The sequence below is a fragment of the Canis aureus genome, chromosome 14 (genome assembly GCF_053574225.1).
Source record: "Canis aureus isolate CA01 chromosome 14, VMU_Caureus_v.1.0, whole genome shotgun sequence".
In the NCBI taxonomy this organism is placed as follows: Eukaryota; Metazoa; Chordata; class Mammalia; order Carnivora; family Canidae; genus Canis; species Canis aureus.
The window spans coordinates 42,174,788-42,195,302 of NC_135624.1; the positions used below are offsets into that span (position 1 = coordinate 42,174,788).

Consider the following 20,515-nt stretch of genomic DNA (forward strand, 5'->3'; position numbering starts at 1 on the left):
AGGTTGTGAGTCCAAGTCCTATGTTGGGTGTAGTGATAAAAATATCAAAAAAATCTTTACATTTGCAATGATGTGGATGGGGCTAGAATGTATTATGCTAAATAAAATAAGTCAGTCAGAGAAAGACAAATACCATATGATTTCACTCATGTGGAATTTAGGAAACAAAAAGGATGAACACGTGGGAGAGGAGTAAAAAGAGAGAGAGAAGGAAATGAATCATGGGAGATTCTTGACTATGGGGAATAAATTGAGGGTTGACAGCAGTGTGTGGGGGATGGGATAGGCAGGTGATGAGTATTAAGGAGGGCACCTGTGATATGATGAGCACTGGCTGTTATACGTAAACGATGAGCCACTGAATTCTACTCCTAAAACCAATATTGAACTGTATGTCAACTAACTAGAAATTTTTTAAAAAGAATTTTTAAAAAATCTTTAAAAAATAAAATACAAATAATTTTCTTTACTAATGGAAAGAAAATATGTAGATTATAGACAAATAAATATAAAATTATTCTTTTGGACTTTGATCCAAAGGATATATACAGGGGCACCTGGGTAACTCAGTGGGTTAAGCGTCTGACTCTTGATTTTTGGCTCAGGTCCTAATCTTGGGGTTGTAGGATCGAGCCCCACAATGGGCTCTGCAGTCATGGAGGAGTCTGCTTCTCTCTCTCTTTTTCTCTATGTCTCTGTTCTCTCTCTCTCTCCCTTCCTTTCTCCTAGGCCCTCTCCCCTGCTCTCACTTACATGCTCTCTCTCTCTCTCTCTTAAATAGTAAATAAAATAAATAAGTATTTAAAAAAAAAAAAAGGATAAATACAGCATCCAAAACTGACTCTTGGGGATCCCTGGGTGGCTGAGCGGTTTAGCGCCTGCCTTCAGCCCGGGGCGTGATCCTGGAGTCCCAGGATCAAGTCCCACGTCGGGCTCCCTGCATGGAGCCTGCTTCTCCCTCTGCCTGTGTCTCTGCCTCTCTCTCTCTCTCTCTCTGTGTCTCTCATGATAAATAAAATCTTTAAAAAAATTAATTATAAAAAAAAAAACAAAAACTGACTCTTTCGGCTTCCAACAAGCTTACAAATCCTATTATATATTTAAAAAAAGCCCACAGCTAATATCATTCTCAATGGGAAAAAACTAAGAGTATAGTCAGGAACAAAATGGGAATGTCCACTCCCATCATTGTTATTTAACATAGTACTGGGAGCCCTAACCTCAGCAACCAGACAACAAAGAGAAATAAAAGAATCCAGATTGGCAAGGAAGAAGTCAAACTTTCACAATTCACAGATGACATGATACTCCAGGTAGAAAACCCAAAAGACTCCAAGAAGAAACCGCTAGAACTGATACATGAATTCTGTGAAATCACAGGATATAAAATCAACATACAGGGGCAGCCTTGGTGGCGCAGTGGTTTAGCGCCGCCTGCAGCCCAGGGTGTGATCCTGGAGACCCTGGATCAAGTCCCACGTCGGGCTCTCTGCATGGAGCCTGCTTCTCCCTCTGCCTGTGTCTCTGCCTCTCTCTCTCTCTCTCTGTGTCTCTATGAATAAATAAATAAAATCTTAAAAAAAATATTTAAAATCAACATACAGAAACCTGTTGCATTTCCACACATCAAAAATGAAGCAGCAGAAAGAGAAATCAAGGAATTGATCCCTTCACAATTGCACCAAAAAACATAACATACCTAGGAATAAACCTAACCAAGGAGCTAAAAGATCTGTACTCTGAAAACTATAAAACACTGATGAAAGAAATGGAAGACGACACAAAGAAATGAAAAAACACACTCCATGCTCATGAATTGGAAGAACAAATATTGTTAAAATGTCTATATTACTTAAAGCAATCTGTACATTTAATGTAATCTCTATTATATGCTATTTATTTTATTATTATTCATGTTTTTATTTTACTGAGATTTTGTTATGATTAAAGCATAGCCGAATAGCACAATCTTGATCTCTAGAGCTACTGGCCAGCTCCTCTGTGATAAAATAGCAAATGAAAAGGATTTGGATTGGGAATAAGGAAGCTTCAAGTCCATTGTCTTCTATTTCTTTGTTTCTTCTAGACTATTGGAAATTTTGATCTACTGGATTCAATAGGTAGGGCAAGGTTTATAGAAGCTAGTCCATCAGGGCTAGTTGAGTGCTTCAAGCGAAAGGAAACAGAGCTAGAGGGACTGCGACATCAGAACAGAAAACTCCAACTTCCTTGTGAAGTTTAACTGGATACTTTAGCTTTTAAGCAGAAATGCTTAAAATTTTCATTTCATCTTGCAAAAACACTATTTGCAGGTCAATGATTGGAGGCAGGCAGTTCACTGTTAGCTTTCTTTTTAAGAAGTAGATTGTAGGGACGCCTGGGTGGCTCAGGGTTGAGGGTCTGCCTTCGGCCCAGGCGTGACCCCAGGGTCCCAGGATCGAGTCCCGCATTGGGCTCCCCACAGGGAGCCTGCTTCTCCCTCTGCCTGTGTCTCTGCCTCTCCCTCTGGGTCTCTCAGGAATGATAAATAAAATCTTTAAAAAAGAAAAAAAGTAGATTGTAAAACCTCTGGGATCCAGGTAGGGTAATGAACAGATGATCTTAGACAATTTCTTTGAATTGTCTGGGATTCAAACTTGAGTTTCAAAGGTCAGAAGGAAGTAACCTGATCTCTGACTTTCAATCAGTAGCTATTAAAGTCCCAGCCAAGTTTATCTTCTGCGCATGTTTAAATCTATAAGATGGAAGAGAGTGGGGGATGCTCTCATTTTCTGAAGCCCTAGGATGTATCTCTAGCATATATGAGTGCATATACCATATTCAATCTCTAGTATCCAAGCCTCTGATAAATTTTCAAAATAAGGTAAAATTCTGACATATAAATACGTAATATTTATAAGCTAAGAAATTATTTTATATGATGTGTAAAATAAACACACGTCAAAGATTTCAGGGAGCTCATTAAATACTGAGAGACCCAGAGATTTTGTTAAGATTGGCTCAAAGAAGGAGTCAGAGAACTACAATTTCATACGGAATAAAAGAAATGGAAGCAAAACTGGATTTTGCTACAGGAGTGGGTGGTAGAGAAGTCAACCTCCACCTGGCAGGATTTATTTGCATGTCTATAGATGGTGGAAGGAGAATAATGCCTCCTTCCCCCACTTCCAAAATAGTCCAACCTACTCCTCAGAACCTGGGAATATGTTAGATGGTGAAGGGGAATTAAGGAGATGCAGATGCAATTAAGATGGGTAGTCAAGTAACACTATAGGGATTATTTTGGATCATCCAGATGGACTCAATACAATCACAAGGGTCTTTAATAGTAGATGAGGGTAGGCAGGAGAGTCAGAGGGACCAGCAACTATGGAAGAAGAATGATCAGAAAGATGAGACATTGCTCATTCTGAAGATAGGAAAAGGGCCCAAGAGCTTCAGAATGAGGTAACCTCTAAAAGCTAGAAGAGGTGGGGTGCCTGGATGGCTCAGTTGGTTAAGCATCTGCCTTCAGCTCCGGTCATGATCTCAGGGTCCTGGGATCGAGCCTGCTTTCTCCCTCTCTCTCTTCAGCTCCCCCTGCTTGTGCTCTCTTGCTCTCTTTCTCTCTCTGTCAAATAATTAAATAAAATCTTTTAAAAAATAAAAATAAAAGCTAGAAAAGGCAAGGAAATACAATCTCCCCGGTAGCCTCTAGAAAGGAATGGAGCTCTGCAGATAACCTTGAACTTAGCCCAGCAAAGCCTGTATGGGACCCCTGGCTTCCAGAACTGTAAGAAGAGAATAAAGTTATGTGGTTCCAATATGCCAGATTTGTGGTGATTTTTAAGAACAGAAACAGAAAACTCACATAATAGAAAAAAATTAGTCGCACTATCAGTTATCTACAACTTACAGAATTTAGAAATAGCTCAAAAACAAAGGCACACACACACTTACACGTACATACACACATATGCACATTCATAGTTAAGACCTCGTACTTGTACCATATCCACGGAGCGTATGTAGCTTACTTTTTGAGCAGCAAATAAAAGTAGGGATGTATTTCTAATGAGATGAATGACTCAGCACTTAGCAATTGCAAAGATGCCCTACCCAACCTCAGGATCATTAATCACTGATGGAAGCAGAAATGAGCAAATTGATGACTTGATGGTTCAGTAGAATCCCCCTTGGAAACTGGGGAGAGCCAAATCATCAATAACTCTGAAATCAATTCTTGCTCCATCAGCCAATTTCTAGCCAAAAGGAGTAATGGCCTTTTAGTAGCCAACTGCTTCAGCTTTGGGGTTGTGTTACAGCAGAATTTTCTTCCTTCAATTAAAATAAGCTGGATAACAGAAATTGATGTTCGCCCTAAGGAAACTCTTATCAAGTCAAAATTGATAGGCCCGGGGAAAAAAAAGCAAAAATATGAAAAGCATCAGATAAAAAATGATGATTCAAGTGGAACTAAATTGTTTTTGTTTCCTGGCACCCATACTTCATCCTTTTCATAGCAACAGCCTTAGAGTTCCAGACGAGGCTGATCCCACACATATTCCTCTTACTACTCCATTCAGACGCGAGTGGGTGAACGACCTAAGCCTGGCCCATCTGTCTTAATGATAAGTTAAGAATTTATGAGCTCAGGGGCACCTGCTGGCTCTGTTAGAGCATGCAACTCTTGATCTCTTGCATAGAGCTTCCTTAAAAATAAGTTTAGGGGCGCCTGAGTGGCTCAGTTGGTTAAGCAGCTGCCTTCTGCCCAGGTCATGATCCCAGGGCTCTGGGATGGAGTCCCGCATTGGAGGGGGGCTGCTCAGCGGGGAGGCTGCTTCTCCTCCTGCTTGTGCTCTATCAAATAAATAAAACCTATAAAAATAATATTAAATTTAAAAAATTAAAAACATTGGGCACCTGTTAGCTCAGTCAGTTAAGTTTCTGCTTTTGGCTCAGGTCATGATCCCAGAGTCCTGAGCTCTAGCCCTGTATCAGGGTCCTGCTCAGTAGGAAGTCTGCTTCTCCATCTCTCTTGCCCCCTCCCCCATGTATTCTCTCTCTTTCTCTCCCTCGCTTTTTCTCTCTCAAATAAATAAATCTTAAAAAAAAAATACACCAGGAGAAAAAAATCCTAATTGTTAAACAAAAGCAAGGGGGTTAAATAACATCTATACATAACATGATTTACGATACATCTTGCGGAAGAAACATGATAGATATCCCTACATTCAATAGTTACACTAACCACTGAAAGCTCTTACAGAATCAAGTATCTTGGCAAAGTGGCTTCAGCTTCTTCCACTAGGACTTCAGTGTATTTTCTACTGTCCCCAAGGTGCCTGAAACACTGTCCTGGAAGCCATACCAGGATCTATAGTTATATTTGAAGCCCAAGGGAATAACACAGAAATGAAGAAAATAGTCTTTGTGATGCTTCTGCTCTAGGGAGAAACAGCAGCAGAAGAAAATCCAGCAGTTAGTAAAAGTGAGCACCATTTCTGAGAAAAATTATAGTACAATCTGATAAGTTGTAATCTCCTTATTTTCATCCATTCAAAATAAATGATTTCTTCTTTGTTACATTTCTAGAACCTCCATTGTAGGGCTACCTCTGTGGTCCTTTTAGTCTTCATCACATCTGAGAATGCAGAAGAAGCAAAAAGAATAAAATCGAAGGAACTCAATTATTAGAATAATATGATTAAGTTGGGTCAGTCAGCAAAATGAAGTCAACCGACTAAAAAGAGTTTTAATGGGGAGTATCATCCTTCATAAATCAGGCAAGCAAACCATGAACCATTTGGAAAGCAGCTAGGTTTGTGCCCTTTTCATTTATCTTAATTTAATAGCTCCGTGGAGCCATGGCCTAGCAGCTCCTAGTTAAGGTTGGGGTCTATTGTTGTGGGACAGATTGTTCCTCCATCCTTCCCCCATATATTCACTTACTGCTTTTATTTAGCTTTCAAAGACAAAGGGAAAAATCTCAGCTCATAACAAAGGACTAGTGTCAAAACATAACTTTAACTTTAAACCTACCTTTTTAAAAAGTAAATAAATAAATAAATAAATAAATAAATAAACCTATTTTTTATTTTACTTTATTTTTAAAGAATTTTATTTATTTATTCATGAGAGACAGAGAGAGAGAGAGAGGCAGAGACACAGGCAGGGGGAGAAGCAGGCTCCATGCAGGGAGCCCGATGTGGGACTCGATCCTGGGACTCCAGGATCATGCCCTGAGCCTAAGGCAGACACTCAACCACTGAGCCACCCGGGCATCCCAAAACCTATCTTTTTAAAAAAGAGATTTTACTTATTTTAGAAAGAGCATGAGCAGTGGGGAAAGGTAGAGGGAGAAGGAGACTCCCTGCTGAGCAAGGAGCCTGACTGGGGGGGCTTGATCCCAGGATCCTGGGATCATGACCTGAGCTGAAGGCAGATGTTTAACTGACTGAGCCACCCAGGCTCCCTAAACGTACCTTTTTAAAAACTCCAACAAACCAATAATAATAGTATAAGAGACAAACAATCCAATTGAAAAAGAGATGACAGGGACAGCTGGGTGGCTCAGCGGTTGAGCATCTGCCTTTGGCTCAGGGCCCAGGTCATGATCCTGGAGTCCCAGGATCCAGTCCCACATCGGGCTCCCCACAGGGAGCCTGCTTCTCTCTCTGCCTCTGTCTCTGCCTCTCTCTCTGTTTCTCATGAATAAATAAATAAAATATTAAAAAAAAAAAAAGAAAGTAAAAGGGACAACAAAAGAGAAAACCTGAATGGCCAATAAAGTCGTGAAAGGATGCTCAACTTCACTGCTACTAAGGAAAATGCATATTAGAACAAAAATGCTATACCATTTTCCTATAGGTAAGATGGGTGGGAACTAAAAATAACAAATGTTGGCAGAGATTAGAGATATTCTCATAATCTAAGTACAACTACTAGGAGTAAATTTACCATTATTTTAATAAGCAAATTTGAAGACATCCAGACCTACCAGTTCCACTTATTTATTTATTTATTTATTTATTTATTTATTTATTTATTTATTTTTGAGTAAGCTCTATACCCGACGTGGAACTCAAACGTACAACCCCCTAAGATCAAGGGTTGCATGCTCCACTGACTGAGCCAGTCAGACAATCTATATTCCACTTCTAAATACTTATTCTAGATAAACTCTCATGCAAAGCTGTTCACTTCAGAATTGACTTTGAAGGTAAAAAAATTAAATGTCCATTAAGATGCCAAATAAATTCATTTGGGTAATGCTTAATAGGATTCCATAGGATGGCTAGGATACTGAGCTAAACCTAGGTGTAGTATTACGGTTGCATCTTAAACACAATGTTAATTGAAAAAAGTAGATTCCTGGAGAGTGCATGAAGTATGGTACCATCTTTTTTCTTTTTTTTTTTTTTTTAAGATTTTATTCATTCAAGAGAGAGCATGAGCAGGAGGAAAGGGAGAAGCAGACTCCCTCCTGAGCACAGAGCCCAACACTGGGCTCCATTCCAGGACCCCAAGATCATGTCCCAAGCTGGAGTCAGACACTTAACCAGCTGAGTCACTCAGCATCCCAATATGGTACTTCTATTAAAAGTGTAAAAGGAGGGCAGCCCGGGTGGCTCAGTGGTTTAGTGCCGCCTTCAGCCCAGGCCGTGACCCCGGGGTCCTGGGATCGAGTTCTGCGTCGGGCTCCCTGCATGGAGCCTGCTTCTCCCTCTGCCTGTGTCTCTACCTCTCTCTCTCTCTCTCTGTGTGTGTGTGTGTCTCTCATGAATAAATAAATAAAATCTTTAAAAAAAATGTAAAAGGATACTAAACTATATTGTATATTGTTTATCATGCATGTACAGAGGTAATACAAGTATATGTAATAAAAGTATAAAAACATGAAGAGTAACTTCAGTGAAAAGGTAGCTCTGGATAGTTAGGATAATGGAGTGGGGGATGGATATCAACTGTATATACTGTTTGGTAAAAAGAAAAAAATCTGAAGCAATTATGGAAAATATTAACTTCTGTGATTACATGTATCCCTGAGAGCACAAAAAAATTTTCTAAAAGATGTATTGGCATTAATATTTCAATGGAATAGGGGCACCTGGGTGGCTCAGATGGTTAAGCAGCTGCCTTCTGCCCAGGCCATGATCCCGGGGTCAAGGGATTGAGCCCAACATCAGGCCCCCTGCTCAGTGGGGAGTCTGCGTCTCTTTCTGCCCCTTCCCCCACTCATGCTCTCTCTCTCTCTCTCTCATTCTCTCTCAAATAAATAAACAAAATCTTCTTAAAAAAACATTTCAATGGAATGAACCAAAGCAAAACTTCCATGTATTTGTTTTCCTAAAAGTTATCTTTCTGAGAACTTGTCGCACTGGTCCTTGTCACATTCTGAAAGGCGTCCCTTGCAATCTTCTAAATCTTTGTAGCTGTCAGATTTTCCAGGGCAGCAAACAAAGGGATAGTCTTTAAAAACACAACAACAATAACTTTTTGGAGAAGTGGCCAAACAAAGGAAGAGAACTTTGAGTCTACAGGTTGACAAATTGGAGCAAGGTAAATATACGGGAGAACCAGTGGAAGAGGAGGAGTAGCTAGTGACGTCTATTTTGTAGATTCCTTCGGTGCTGCCTCTGGGCTGATAAGGGTAATTTTTGTCCTTCCCAGTAGAGAGAGGAGGGGGAACAACTTTATCAGTTTATGTCCTATTTTAGGCAAGTAGGAGTAATGCAGAGAGCTTTCCTTTTTATCTGTTCCTTCCGAGTTGCCTTCAGCCTAAAATAATCCTTATAGCAAAGTGCCATACTTTGGGGTGCCATATTTGGACGCCATTGACTTGCCGTTCCCCTTCTTTTACTAAAACTTTTTTTTAAGATTATTTATTTATTTATTTACTCATGAGAAATGCAGAGAGAGAGGCAGAGCCATAGGCAGAGGGAGAAGCAGGCTCCACACAGGAAGCCCGACGTGGGACTCGATCCCGGGACCCCAGGGTCATGCCCTAGGCCAAGGGCGGGCGCTAAGCCGCTGAGCCCCCCGGGCTGCCCTTTACTAAAACTTTTGACTGTAAATTGCAGACACCCTGGAACTTGACTTCTAAATCCCACATGCCTCAAAAAACTAACAATAACCATGTAATGTTATCTAACACCCATCTCATAATCAAATGTCTATAATGGCCCTCAAATTTCTTACAGTTTCCCAATTGAGAATCTAAACAAACTATGCACTTAGTTGTTTTGACTTTATACATTCTAATTTGAAAAAGCTCTCCCACGTTTTATAGTGATACTCACTTTTTGAAGAGTCCAGACCAGGTATTTTGTAGAAGATCTCACATTTTTATTCTTGTCTTATGTGTTATTTTACTTTGTCTCCTTAAGTTTTCTGTAAATATAAATTGATAGTTAGGTCTAGAAGGGCTTGATTAAATTCAGGGTAAATATTCCGCAAAAAATAAATAAATAAATAAAAATAAAAAGTAAAAAATAAATATTCCGCCAAAAATTTCTTATAGGGAATGTTGTGAATATGGTTTTGTGTCACATCAAGAGACTCTGTAAAGATAACTCCCTATATCTGTGATACTGAAGTTGATCTCCTGGTTTAGGTTTTAACTGTCATGTGGCCTCTCGGAAAAGATTCATTTTTCCTTTTGTAATTAGTTAAAAAAAAATATCTAGAGTAATACTTTGGAACTGTGTCCCCCATCAACATTTCACCCAATGGGTTTAGCATCCACTGATGAGTCTTTTTATTATTGGTATTATGTTCTGACCAGTTATTAATGTATTTATTTTTAAAATGAACAGTTGTATATTATATTTTAATTAAGAATATTTGTAAGACTATGAGGATGCCTGGCTGGCTCAGTCAGTAGAGCATGAGACTCTTGATTTCTGGGTTCTGAGTTCGAGCCCCATGTTGGGTGTAGAGATTACTTAAAAATGAAATCTTAAAAAAAAAAAGAGGCTATCAAATCGAACTTCTATATATATATATAATATAATATATATATATTAAAAAAAGAAGCTATCAACCAAAAGTCCTCCCCATTCTTCTATCCCCTATTGTTAAGTTTCTCATGTTTGCTTCCTTGAAACTTAAGAACTTTGAAAATATAAAGTAATTGGATTAAAATAAAATATTAAATAAATTCTCTAATAGAATAGGAATATATTTAGGCATTTCAATTAGGGATTTTTCTGATGGAAAAAGGAGAGATTGGTGATAGTGTTACTGGGCAGTGAGACTGAACAGACATTTGAGTAGGCATGCAGTTAATTTACTGGAGCCAGCTCATATTGGCTTGCAAGAGCTGATTGTTAAATTTTTTAGAATTTTGTGAGCTGGTTGTTAAGCACAGCCATTATTAAAAGTTAAAGGGTATAAATTTACAATGAGTTATACTAAAAATAGATAATAGGGGCACGTGGCTGGCTCAGTTGGTAGAGCATACAACCCTTGATCTCAGGGCCCTGAGTTCAAGCTCCACACTAGGCATAGAGATTACTTAAAAAAAAAAAAAAGATAATAAACATTTAGAACTCACTAATTCTTAATTATTTTTACTATATTTTATAATTATTTATACCCTTGGGGTTATGTCTATTGTATCTGCATGATGGAAATATTATATAATGTTGTGTTATGCACATCTCTTCCTAATTTCACATTCAGTGACTCCATGTTGATGGTTTGAAATAGGTCACGGTAGGGGTATTTACAACATGGCAACACCAGCAAGCATTGCCAATCAAGGCTCAATTTATTATTTTGTTGATTGTCTAGACTTAAAATTATGGGGAGAACGTTGATGCAGATTAAACCTAAAAGTGTGTTGTGTCTGTAGCTGTTAACATTGTGAGTAGCATTAAAAAACTGAATAGATATTTGTCCAGTATTCAAAAACCATTACTCAATTCAGAAAAGAAGTTGTTCACATCATTGTTCAAAGAATGAAGTTTCACTATATGTCTTTGTTGTTTCATGTTGTTTCACTTTCGTTTTATTGCTTAACAGAAATATCAAACAACATTCATGGAATTATGCTGGTTTAGCAATAGTAACAATATGTTGCTTTGGTTACAAAAGTTCAGTAAAAATCAACAAGTGTGTTGTGTGAACCAATTGGTTATATGGACTTTAAAAGAAGATATTTTAGGGGATCCCTGGGTGGCACAGTGGTTTAGTGCCTGCCTTTGGCCCAGGGCGCGATCCTAGAGACCTAGGATCGAATCCCACGTCGGGCTCCTGGTGCATGGAGCCTGCTTCTCCCTCTGCCTATGTCTCTGCCTCTCTCTCTCTCTGTGTGACTATCATAAAAAAAAAATAAAAAAAATAAAGGAAGACATTTTATAGGTTAGTATTTTTGTAATAAGAGCATTTTTTTTTTTTAAGTAGGCTTCAGGCTAGAACTCATGACCCAGAGATTGAGAGTCACATGTTCGACTGCTGAGCCAGTCAGGCGTCCCATAAAAGGATTGTTATAAATCAGTACTACACATATGTATATATTGCAATGGACTGGATTGTGTCCTTCTAAAATTCATATGTTGAATCCCTAACCCTCAACATGACTATTTTTTGGAGATAACATCTTTAGAAGGTAATTAGGTATAAATGAGGTATAAGGGTGCGACCCTACCAATGAAATGGCATAGCCTTATTAAAAAAGGGAAGAGAGAGCTCTCTCCCTTCCTTCTCCCTACCAGGGAAAGGCCATGTGAGCACATAATGAAATGGCAGCCACTTAAGGTCAAGAGAAGAGGCTTCAGACTGAAACCTATGTGCCAGCACCTTGGTCTTGGGCTTTCCAGCCTTCAGAACTGTGGGAAATAAATTTCTGTTGTTTAAGCCACCCAACCTATGATATTTTGGCATAGCAGTTCAAGGTCAGACACACACACTGCTGATAGGCACACAAGTTGTAAGAAGTGTTAAGAGATGATAAGTGCTATAAAAATATGGAGTAAATGGTATGTGAGGAGTGCAGTGGAGGTGGCGTTTTAGATAATCCCGGTGATAGATCATGAGGACCTGACCTTGGGTAGTGACCTTAGAAAAACAGAAGTTGGGGATCCCAGGGTGGCTCGGTGGTTTAGCACCTGCCTTCGGCACAGGGCGTGACCCCGGGGTCCTGGGTTCGAGTCCCATGTCGGGCTCCCGGCATGGAGCCTGCTTCTCCCTCTGCCTGTGTCTCTGCCTCTCTCTCTCTGTATCTCTCATGAATAAATAAATAAAATCTTTAAAAAAAAAAAAAGGAAAAAAAACCCTGAAGTTTACATGGTTTCAAGAGGGCACCATTTGACTTGCCGCTGCGACTGACTACACCAGGATTGCCATGGAGGTTGGACGTTTCTTCTATATAAAGATATAGATATTGATATAGATATATGTAAAACATCCCACGTAACCCCCTGAATTTTAGGTTGTTCCTCTGATCATCCTCTAACCTACTGCCAGACTGATTGTTCTAAATCCATTTTTGCTTAAAATTGTATTCTGATTCCCTGGATTTCAAGGTCAAGTTCAGATTTTCTCCTTAATCCTTCTAACTTGCTTCTTTATCCCACATCTTTTACAATCCACTTCTCCTAGCCGCACCCCTACCCCCCAACACATACATCCTAGTCACACTCAGCTAGTTCCTTGACTCTGCCCTGTTGCTTCATGAACTTTCTGTTGCTTTATCCCGACCTCCCCGCTCCCCCCCACCATTTATCCAACTTCTCCTTGTCCTTCAAAATTTAGGGCCAGAATTACCTTTTCCAGGAAACTCTTCCCAAACTCCCCTCCTCTGTGCTCTCTGCGATTAACTTGGACTCTGCCCATATTGCACAAGCGCTGTGCTGTGATATTGGTTTACTTACCTGTCTTTCCCACAATCTGCATATATTCTTTTTTTCTTTTCTGTCTTTTTTTTTTTTTTTTTTTTTTTTTAATTCACTCTCTGCGAGGGGACTGATTGCAGGACCCTGGGGGATCAGGCCCTGAGCCAAATGCAGATGTTCAACCACTGAGCCCCACCCAGGTGCTCCATATTCATTATATTCATTTCTTTTTTTTTTTTTTTTCAAATCCTCCAAGCCGAACATGGGGCCTGTCCCATAGCAGGTGTCATTAGTGCTTGTGGGAAGAATTAATTTTATAGGTAGAACCTTGCACCAGTGAGCCCCTGGAGAAAAAGGCAAAGAAAGAAAACCTTTGTGAGGCTTCCACATTAAGGAACAGACACCCTGCAGCTTGGACATTGGCAGGGGGCAGGGAGGAAGGAGCACCTGGCAGCCTGAGCCGCGGGCAAAGGTTGCTTTGCGGGCCTGCTCAGCTTCCACACTTGCACAGCCAATCGCAGGGCAGGACAGGTGAAACTGAAGGGAGGAAAACTACATTTCCCGTCATGCCTCAAGGCGCCGCTGTCCGCTTCCGGCCTCGGTCACCGCCTCTTCCGCCGCGGAAGTGAAAGGAGCACTTCCGGGTCGGGCAGTACCGCGGGCCGGCGGCGTCGGACCGGCCGTGTCGGGTATTGCTCCGAAGCTCCGCCTCTCGCGGGTGTTTCTAGAAGCCCGGCTGGCGCTCGGTGCTGCGGTGCAGGTATTCCCCGGCAGCTCGGGGCGCTCCGCGGGGGCGGGCGCGGGCGCGACTGTTCCGTTGCGGCTCGGGGGCGCGGCGGGCAGGTGCCCCGGGGGCGCGGCCCCGCGCTGACCCCCTCCCCTCCCTCCCCGCCTGCAGGGTCCCGGACGCGGCTGTGGGCCTCCCATGGCGGATGCGGCCCCGAACGGCCCCCAGGGGGCGGGCGCGGTGGTGAGTGAGCGCTCGGGGTCGGGTCGGGTCGGGGTGCGTGGGGGGCGCTCCCGGGCCTCGCTGCCTGGCCCTCCTCCGCCGGGCGCCTCACGCCGGCTCGGCCGCTTCCGGCCGCGGGAGGCTAACTGCCCGGGGGCGGGGCTATGAGGCGGGGGCGGGGCTACGTGGAGGGGCGGGCGGTCTTTTTTTTTTTAAGATCCCCGCCTCCCCCCCCCTTTTTGTCACTTTGTCCTTCTGTCCCTACGAAGAGGGATGCTGGGCTTCCGTGAATATACTTTGTGCGTAACACGCAGACCTGCCTGCTAGTTAATTTGTACCCAAAGCGTCGGTGCTCTTCGAGTTTTAAACACCGTGAATATGTGAATTGAGCAGCTTACCTTTTCCTTTATTTATTTGTTTATTTTTTTTTAAAGATTTTATCAATCTATATATTTATTTATGAGAGACACTCACAGAGAGAGAGAGAGGCAGAGACCTAGGCAGAGGGAGAAGCAGGCTCCATACAGGGAACCTGCTGTGGGACTCGATCCCGGGACTCCAGGATTCCGCCCTGGGTCGAATGCAGATGCTCAACCACTGAACCACCCAAGGATCCCTATTATTATTATTCTAATGAAGATTTTATGTATTGATTCTCGAGAGACACACACACACAGAGGCAGAGACACAGGCAGAGGGAAGAGCAGGCTCCATGCAGGGAGCCCCACGGAGGACTTGAACCCGGGACCCCGGGGTCACGCCCTGGGCCCCAGGCAGACGCTCAACCCCTGAGCCACCCGGGCTGCCCACTTTTTTCCTTTTTAAACATCTTAACAGCATTTCCATTTATAGACACAGTTTTCTTCTTCTTCTTCTTCTTTTAATTATTTATTTTTTAAATTTTGTTGAACCTTTTGAGGATAAGTTGCATCCACAGTGGGGGCTAATTTCACGAGTACTTAAGGATTCTTCTGCATGACCCCACTGCAGGCATTGTTGCGATTTTTGCAGTTGGATTGGAAAAATTAAGCATTGATCCCTGTTTTTACCTGATTTTACCTGATTTTACGATCCATATTTGAATTTCCTCCATTGTCTGTTAAAGCTGCTTCCTCCTTAATCCAGGATCTAATCCACAGCATGCATTGCTGCTTACTGGCCTTTACTGTCTAGGTCTAGAGTACTTCCCTGGCTTTCCTCATGCCATTTTGTGTTTTCTTTTTCTTTTTTAAGATTTTATTTATGTATTCATGAGAGACAGAGAGAGAGGCAGAGACCCAGGCAGAGGGAGAAGCAGGCTCCACATGGGGAGCCCGACACAGGACTCAATCCCAGAACCCCAGGGTCACAGCCTGGGCTGAAGGCAGATGCTCAACCGCTGAGCCACCAGGGCTGCCCTCCTCATGCAATTTTGACTGTCAGGAGTTTAGACTTGCTTTGTTTTTCAAATTAAACTTGCCTGTTTTTTCCCCTGTGACTAGATTCAAGTCAAGCATTTTGGCAGGAATAGTACATAAATGCTATTCTATCATTTTCAGTGTGTGATATATGAGGAAGCATTTTATGTTGATTTATCTTATCATTGCAGATAAGTTTGACAATTTGGTTTAAGTGGCATCTACCAGACTATTGTAAACACGCCTTTTTTCTTTTGTGATGAAAAAGTATTCTGTGGCATGATACTTTGAGACTGAGTGAATAGTTTTTCACCTGGGTAGGTTTGCACCCAAAATTTCAGTGATTTTTTTTGCCCATACTATTTATAACAGGACTGGGCTGTTGACTCTTAAAAGTGTAAACCAATAAACTTTTTAAACCTTTTCTATTATGTATTGAAATGCAGATACACAAAGTGCAAAATGAAATGAATAAATCAATGATCCACGTTATTACAAAAGAAACACCCTAAACAAATGGATTTCATTTTATTTATTTTTTAAAAAGATTTTATTTTGTTTATTTTTTTTCAAAGATTGACTTACTTTAGAGAGAGCATTGGAGCATGCATGCATACTGTGGCGAAGGGCAGAAGAAGAGGGAGACTTAACCAGCTCCGACTTCTGCGCTGAAGTCGGAGCCCAACTCATGCTTGAGCTCATCTCCCTGAGGTCAAGACTTGAGCCAAGACTAAGGGTTGGAGGCTTAACCGAGTGTACCACCCAAGAGTCCCAAAAAAGATTTTTATTTTTAAGCAATCTCTATACCCAACGTAGGGCTTGAACCCATGACCCCAAGATCAAGAGTCACGTGTCCCACTGCCTGAGCCAGCCCAGTGTCCTTAAGCTAATCAATTTTAAAGACCATGTTTTGGGGCAGCCGGTGGCTCAGCGGTTTAGTGCCACCTTCAGCCCAGGGCCTGATCCTGGAGACCCGGGATGGAGGCTCCCTGCATGGAGCCTGTTTCTCCCTCTGCCTGTGTCTCTACCCCTCTCTCTCTCTCTGTCTCTCATGAATAAATAAATAAAATCTTTAAAAAATAAAATAAAGAACATGTTTTAAAATTAGATTTCAGACCATGATGTGAAATCTGAGTATTTGTGGAGAACCTGAGTACAGTAAGCTAGATTCATTCTTCGCCTTGACTAGGGTGATCGTTTAAATTTAAAGGAGTCACAATATAGTAGGTTTGGATAGAATAATTACTTGCATATTGTTGAAAAGACATGCGGTGAAACATCTTTTGATTTTAAAATGTACTTGCTTTTTTCCCCAAAAGGTTTTTATATTTTTCGAAAGATAATTAAGTTAGACTGCTTAATGTTTTAGGCTTCACGTTACGATTCACTAGTGAGTTTTGACATCCATTTAGTGAAAACACTAAATCTTTCTAAAACATTAGAATACAAAATACCAAAATCCATTACATAGGAAAGATAAGTATTATTTTGTGAAATTTCTTTATAGAAGTTTATATATATATGTATATCAGTATTAGATGTTGATGTAAAAATTATTAATGTAGATTCTATCAAAAAATGTAAAAGCCACTTACAAGACACATTTTGAATGGGAAAACAGATTTTAAGTGATTCTGTTGATGATAATGGATCCATCTTTGACAAACATAGCAGGGGCAAGGATAAAGATAGAAAACATGGAGAATAGAGTTGTATAAGGGAGTTTAATTTAGGGCCACTGAAATATTCAGGTTGAGACATGTGGGGCAGCTTCCAAGGGGATGAAGAAGTCATAAAATTGAAGAGGCAGGTACTATTTAATATTTGACGGTCATATTTTGAACACTTAGAGTATGTCAGGCCGTCATATGTACATAAGCAGATTCTCCATAGATTAATGAGTTGGGTAGTGAGTGATTATTACCATGTTTTACATTTTTCCTTTGTAAGGTTTATTTAATCCAAACTGGCTTTTTACTCAGATCTGAAACCTACCTGTTTGAATTTGAGATTTCTAAGAATAGGCATTATGGTTCTCTTGAGAGCAATTAGTTCTTATTTAAAGTTCTTTTAAAGTAAGTGAAACCAGTATTATAAGTGCTGCAGGAATAGAGACAATTGTAGTTACATTTCTGTTCACAGGTTTCTTTTTTAATCTTTATTTTTTAAAATATCAACTGATATTTTTCTATTTAAGTACTTCCACTGCTTTCTGCATCAATGCCATAAGGTTTTTGGAGGTGTTACTGAGTGTATAGACGAAACAATTGCCTTAGGAGTTCTCATTTAATGGTCTTAAATAATCGCTGCGGGGTTGTTAAAACATTTTGAATATGAAGAAGACTATGTTATCTTCATCCTTGGGAAGATAATTTGCTGGCTTAGTTTATCACAATATTTTTCTTTTTAAATTTAGCAATTCATGATGACCAATAAGCTGGACACAGCAATGTGGCTTTCTCGCTTGTTCACAGTTTACTGTTCTGCTTTGTTTGTCCTGCCTCTTCTCGGGTATGTATTACACAGATGTTCTGCCTTTGATACTCAGTTGTTTGGTGTTTATGGACTGCCTTTTATGTGCAAGACTCGTTAAACTGCAAAAGGTTCTGGAACAGATAAAACGCAGGTCTCCTTTAAGTGCTAATAACCCACTAATAGTACCAACTGGAGGAATATCTTATGTTGTGTGCTTTGTGAAAGCTGACATCATGTTGAAAATCAGAAAGAAAGCGGATGTGTAGGGATGAGAGTTCCTATTTTTTTTTTCATTTTTGATTTTTTGACTTAATAGATGACCGCTTTAAAAGGAAGATGACTGCTTTATAAAATTTAGTCGGGTATATATATGAAGTGATGCCTCTAAGAAGGTATAATAGGTTCAAATAATTTTTTTCTACTGACAAGAGATTTGGGAGTTGTGCAATTATGATGCAATCCACAAAGGAGGAAGAGACATGATAGTTGTCAGGTCTCAGGATAACCTCTCCTCTGGTAATTTGCAGGTTGCATGAAGCTGCAAGCTTTTACCAACGTGCTTTACTGGCAAATGCTCTTACCAGTGCTCTGAGGCTGCACCAAAGATTACCACATTTCCAGTTAAGCAGAGCATTCCTGGCCCAGGCTCTATTAGAAGACAGCTGCCACTACCTGCTGTACTCACTCATTTTTGTCAATTCCTACCCTGTTACAAGTATCCTTTTTTTGTGCCTTTTTGACAGAGAGGTTGCCTATCAAGTGTACAGGGAATCTCTTGTTATTTCTTTGCAATAGGAAGGGTTCAGCAAGGAGGGTTTCCGTGAAGCCTGGGTTGGCTGGGTGGTTGACACTTGATTTAAATGAAGATAGATTTAGTTTAAGAATTTCTGACTCTAAAATGTGAAATCTAAATTTGAAGAGCTGATGTGGGAATTTTAAATTTTGTATCTTTGTTCTTCCCTCTTGTAAGCTTCTCTATTAGCAATGGATATTTTAAACTTCGGATTCAAAGCACAAGATTATGGAAGACTTATTTTAATATTTAATTCATATCTTTGGGAAATTGTCCATATGTCTTGCTTAAAAAAATCCTCAGCTCTTTCAAATCCTAGTGAGCTAGAAACAAATGGAAATTCATCAAAGAACAACTTATTTAAGCAGAAAATGCGATAATTAATAAATATAATAAAAATACTAGTATTTACTGTGGATAGAGTAGAAAATTGATAATCTTTGGAGCTAATGAAAATTAACACATTTGGAATCTCATTTCAAAAGTGTGTTGGGCCATAACAGGTTTTCTCAAAAGGTGGGGAGGGTTGGGGAGGAAAGTCGGGTTGGGGAGGAAAGTCGGGTTGGGGAGGAAAGTCGGGTTGGGGAGGAAAGTCGGGGAGGAAAGTCGCAGTTTATTTTGTTTGAGAAGCACTAGATTAAACAGTTTGAATTTCTTTACTGTAGGACCTTTGATGTGCTAATGTGCATTGTGAGGCAAAAGAGTGACCAGAATTTCTTGATCATTTTAATACTACTGTCCCCCTGTGGTCCCTGTGTCCCACAGGAAAGTGTTTTGTGCTTTAAGTGCTGCTCTTAAGGATTCTTGACTATGTCTGATACATCCTGATCTACTCCTAAACAATATGTGTGTATACATAGCTACAGCTAACGGAAAACACAGTGAAATGTGTCCCTAGGGCTAAATATTACCTATTTAAATAATACTTTTCTCTGTGAAGTATCCAATTTTAAATAGGTTTTTTAAAAGTCTTAAGGAAAAGAGAATAGGTAACTGAAATTTTTTGAGTACTTATTTTGTCAGCATATACAAATCTGACGTACTTAATCCTCGCAACACTGAAAAAAGTAAAAAAATTTTGTTAGATTTTATTTATTTGCCAAAGAGCACAAGCATGCGAGTGGGGGTGGGGTGAGGGAGAAGCCAACTTCCCAAGGAGCAGGGTCCCAGGACTCAGATCTTGACCTGCGCGAAGGCCGAGGCTGAGTGTACCCGATTGAAGCACCCAGGAGAGGAGCCCCAGGCAGCATATTCGATGAGGACACTGAGGCTCTAAGAGTTTCAAATAACTTGGCCTGACGCCACATTGGCAAGTGCATAGTAAAGCTGGTAAGGTCTGTCTGGCCTAACAGGTTTACCTAATCTACGGTTAATGTGTGAGTAACACTTAGGTATAGTTTTGAGGTATTTCTGTCTGTACCAGGACGAAGCAGTCCACATGGCAGGTGGTCAGTGAGTTTTGTTGAGTAAATCCTGAGTGTATGCTAAAAGAGGCTCATGACCACTTAAGATGGCCTCTCTCCTGTTCTGTGCAATTGGTTATTTGCTAGCCCTTCTCTATGGGAATGTTGAAGATTAAGGATTTCCTGTTCCTTAAATTCTTAACGTTAGGGGTGGAGGTTGGGGAGTAGTAGTAGAAATAGTCTAAACTAGTAACTGATAGGAAATACTAGTCTGATTCTTAAAGCACTTGAGTATTATGTTAGTCAATGAAGGTGATCCCAGGGTCATGTTACAAAGTTGTGTTCTGTTCTTTGGTCTTACAAAGGTGATACTGTCCTTGCTCTAACAGGGATAGGTACTTAGAGTTTAACTTGTAGACTTTTCACCCTTTCTATTTTCTAAATAGTTTAAAAGTGACATTGAAAGCTAAGTTTTGAATCTCTTATCAAGGATTTGTGAACTATAGAATGTTAGAGGTAAAACACTCATTAGAAAACTAGCTTTTGGGATCCCTGGGTGGCGCAGCGGTTTGGCGCCTGCCTTTGGCCCAGGGCGCGATCCTGGAGACCCGGGATCGAATCCCACGTCGGGCTCCCGGTGCATGGAGCCTGCTTCTCCCTCTGCCTGTGTCTCTGCCTCT

General features: G+C 40.6%; 1 protein-coding gene and 1 long non-coding RNA gene across 3 annotated transcripts in view; one reads left to right on the top strand and one right to left on the bottom strand.

Moving 5' to 3' along the window:
- Positions 1-1,435: 1,435 nt before the first annotated feature.
- Positions 1,436-12,805, bottom strand: LOC144283565 (uncharacterized). The gene is made up of 4 exons (XR_013352109.1): positions 12,751-12,805; positions 12,030-12,230; positions 9,282-9,372; positions 1,436-5,623 (listed from the first exon to the last, which is right to left on the bottom strand). It is a non-coding gene; the product is annotated as an uncharacterized LOC144283565 (long non-coding RNA).
- Positions 12,806-13,429: 624 nt separating this feature from the next.
- The window catches only part of TMEM33 (transmembrane protein 33), a 38,430-nt gene continuing 31,344 nt past the window's right edge, over positions 13,430-20,515 (top strand). For both annotated transcript variants that reach the window (XM_077847867.1, XM_077847866.1), the window contains exons 1-4: positions 13,430-13,578; positions 13,717-13,788; positions 17,581-17,675; positions 18,167-18,354. In XM_077847867.1, the coding sequence (XP_077703993.1) occupies positions 13,744-13,788; positions 17,581-17,675; positions 18,167-18,354 (328 nt within the window). In that variant the 5' untranslated portion in view covers positions 13,430-13,578; positions 13,717-13,743. The remainder of the gene's footprint in view (positions 13,579-13,716; positions 13,789-17,580; positions 17,676-18,166; positions 18,355-20,515) is intronic.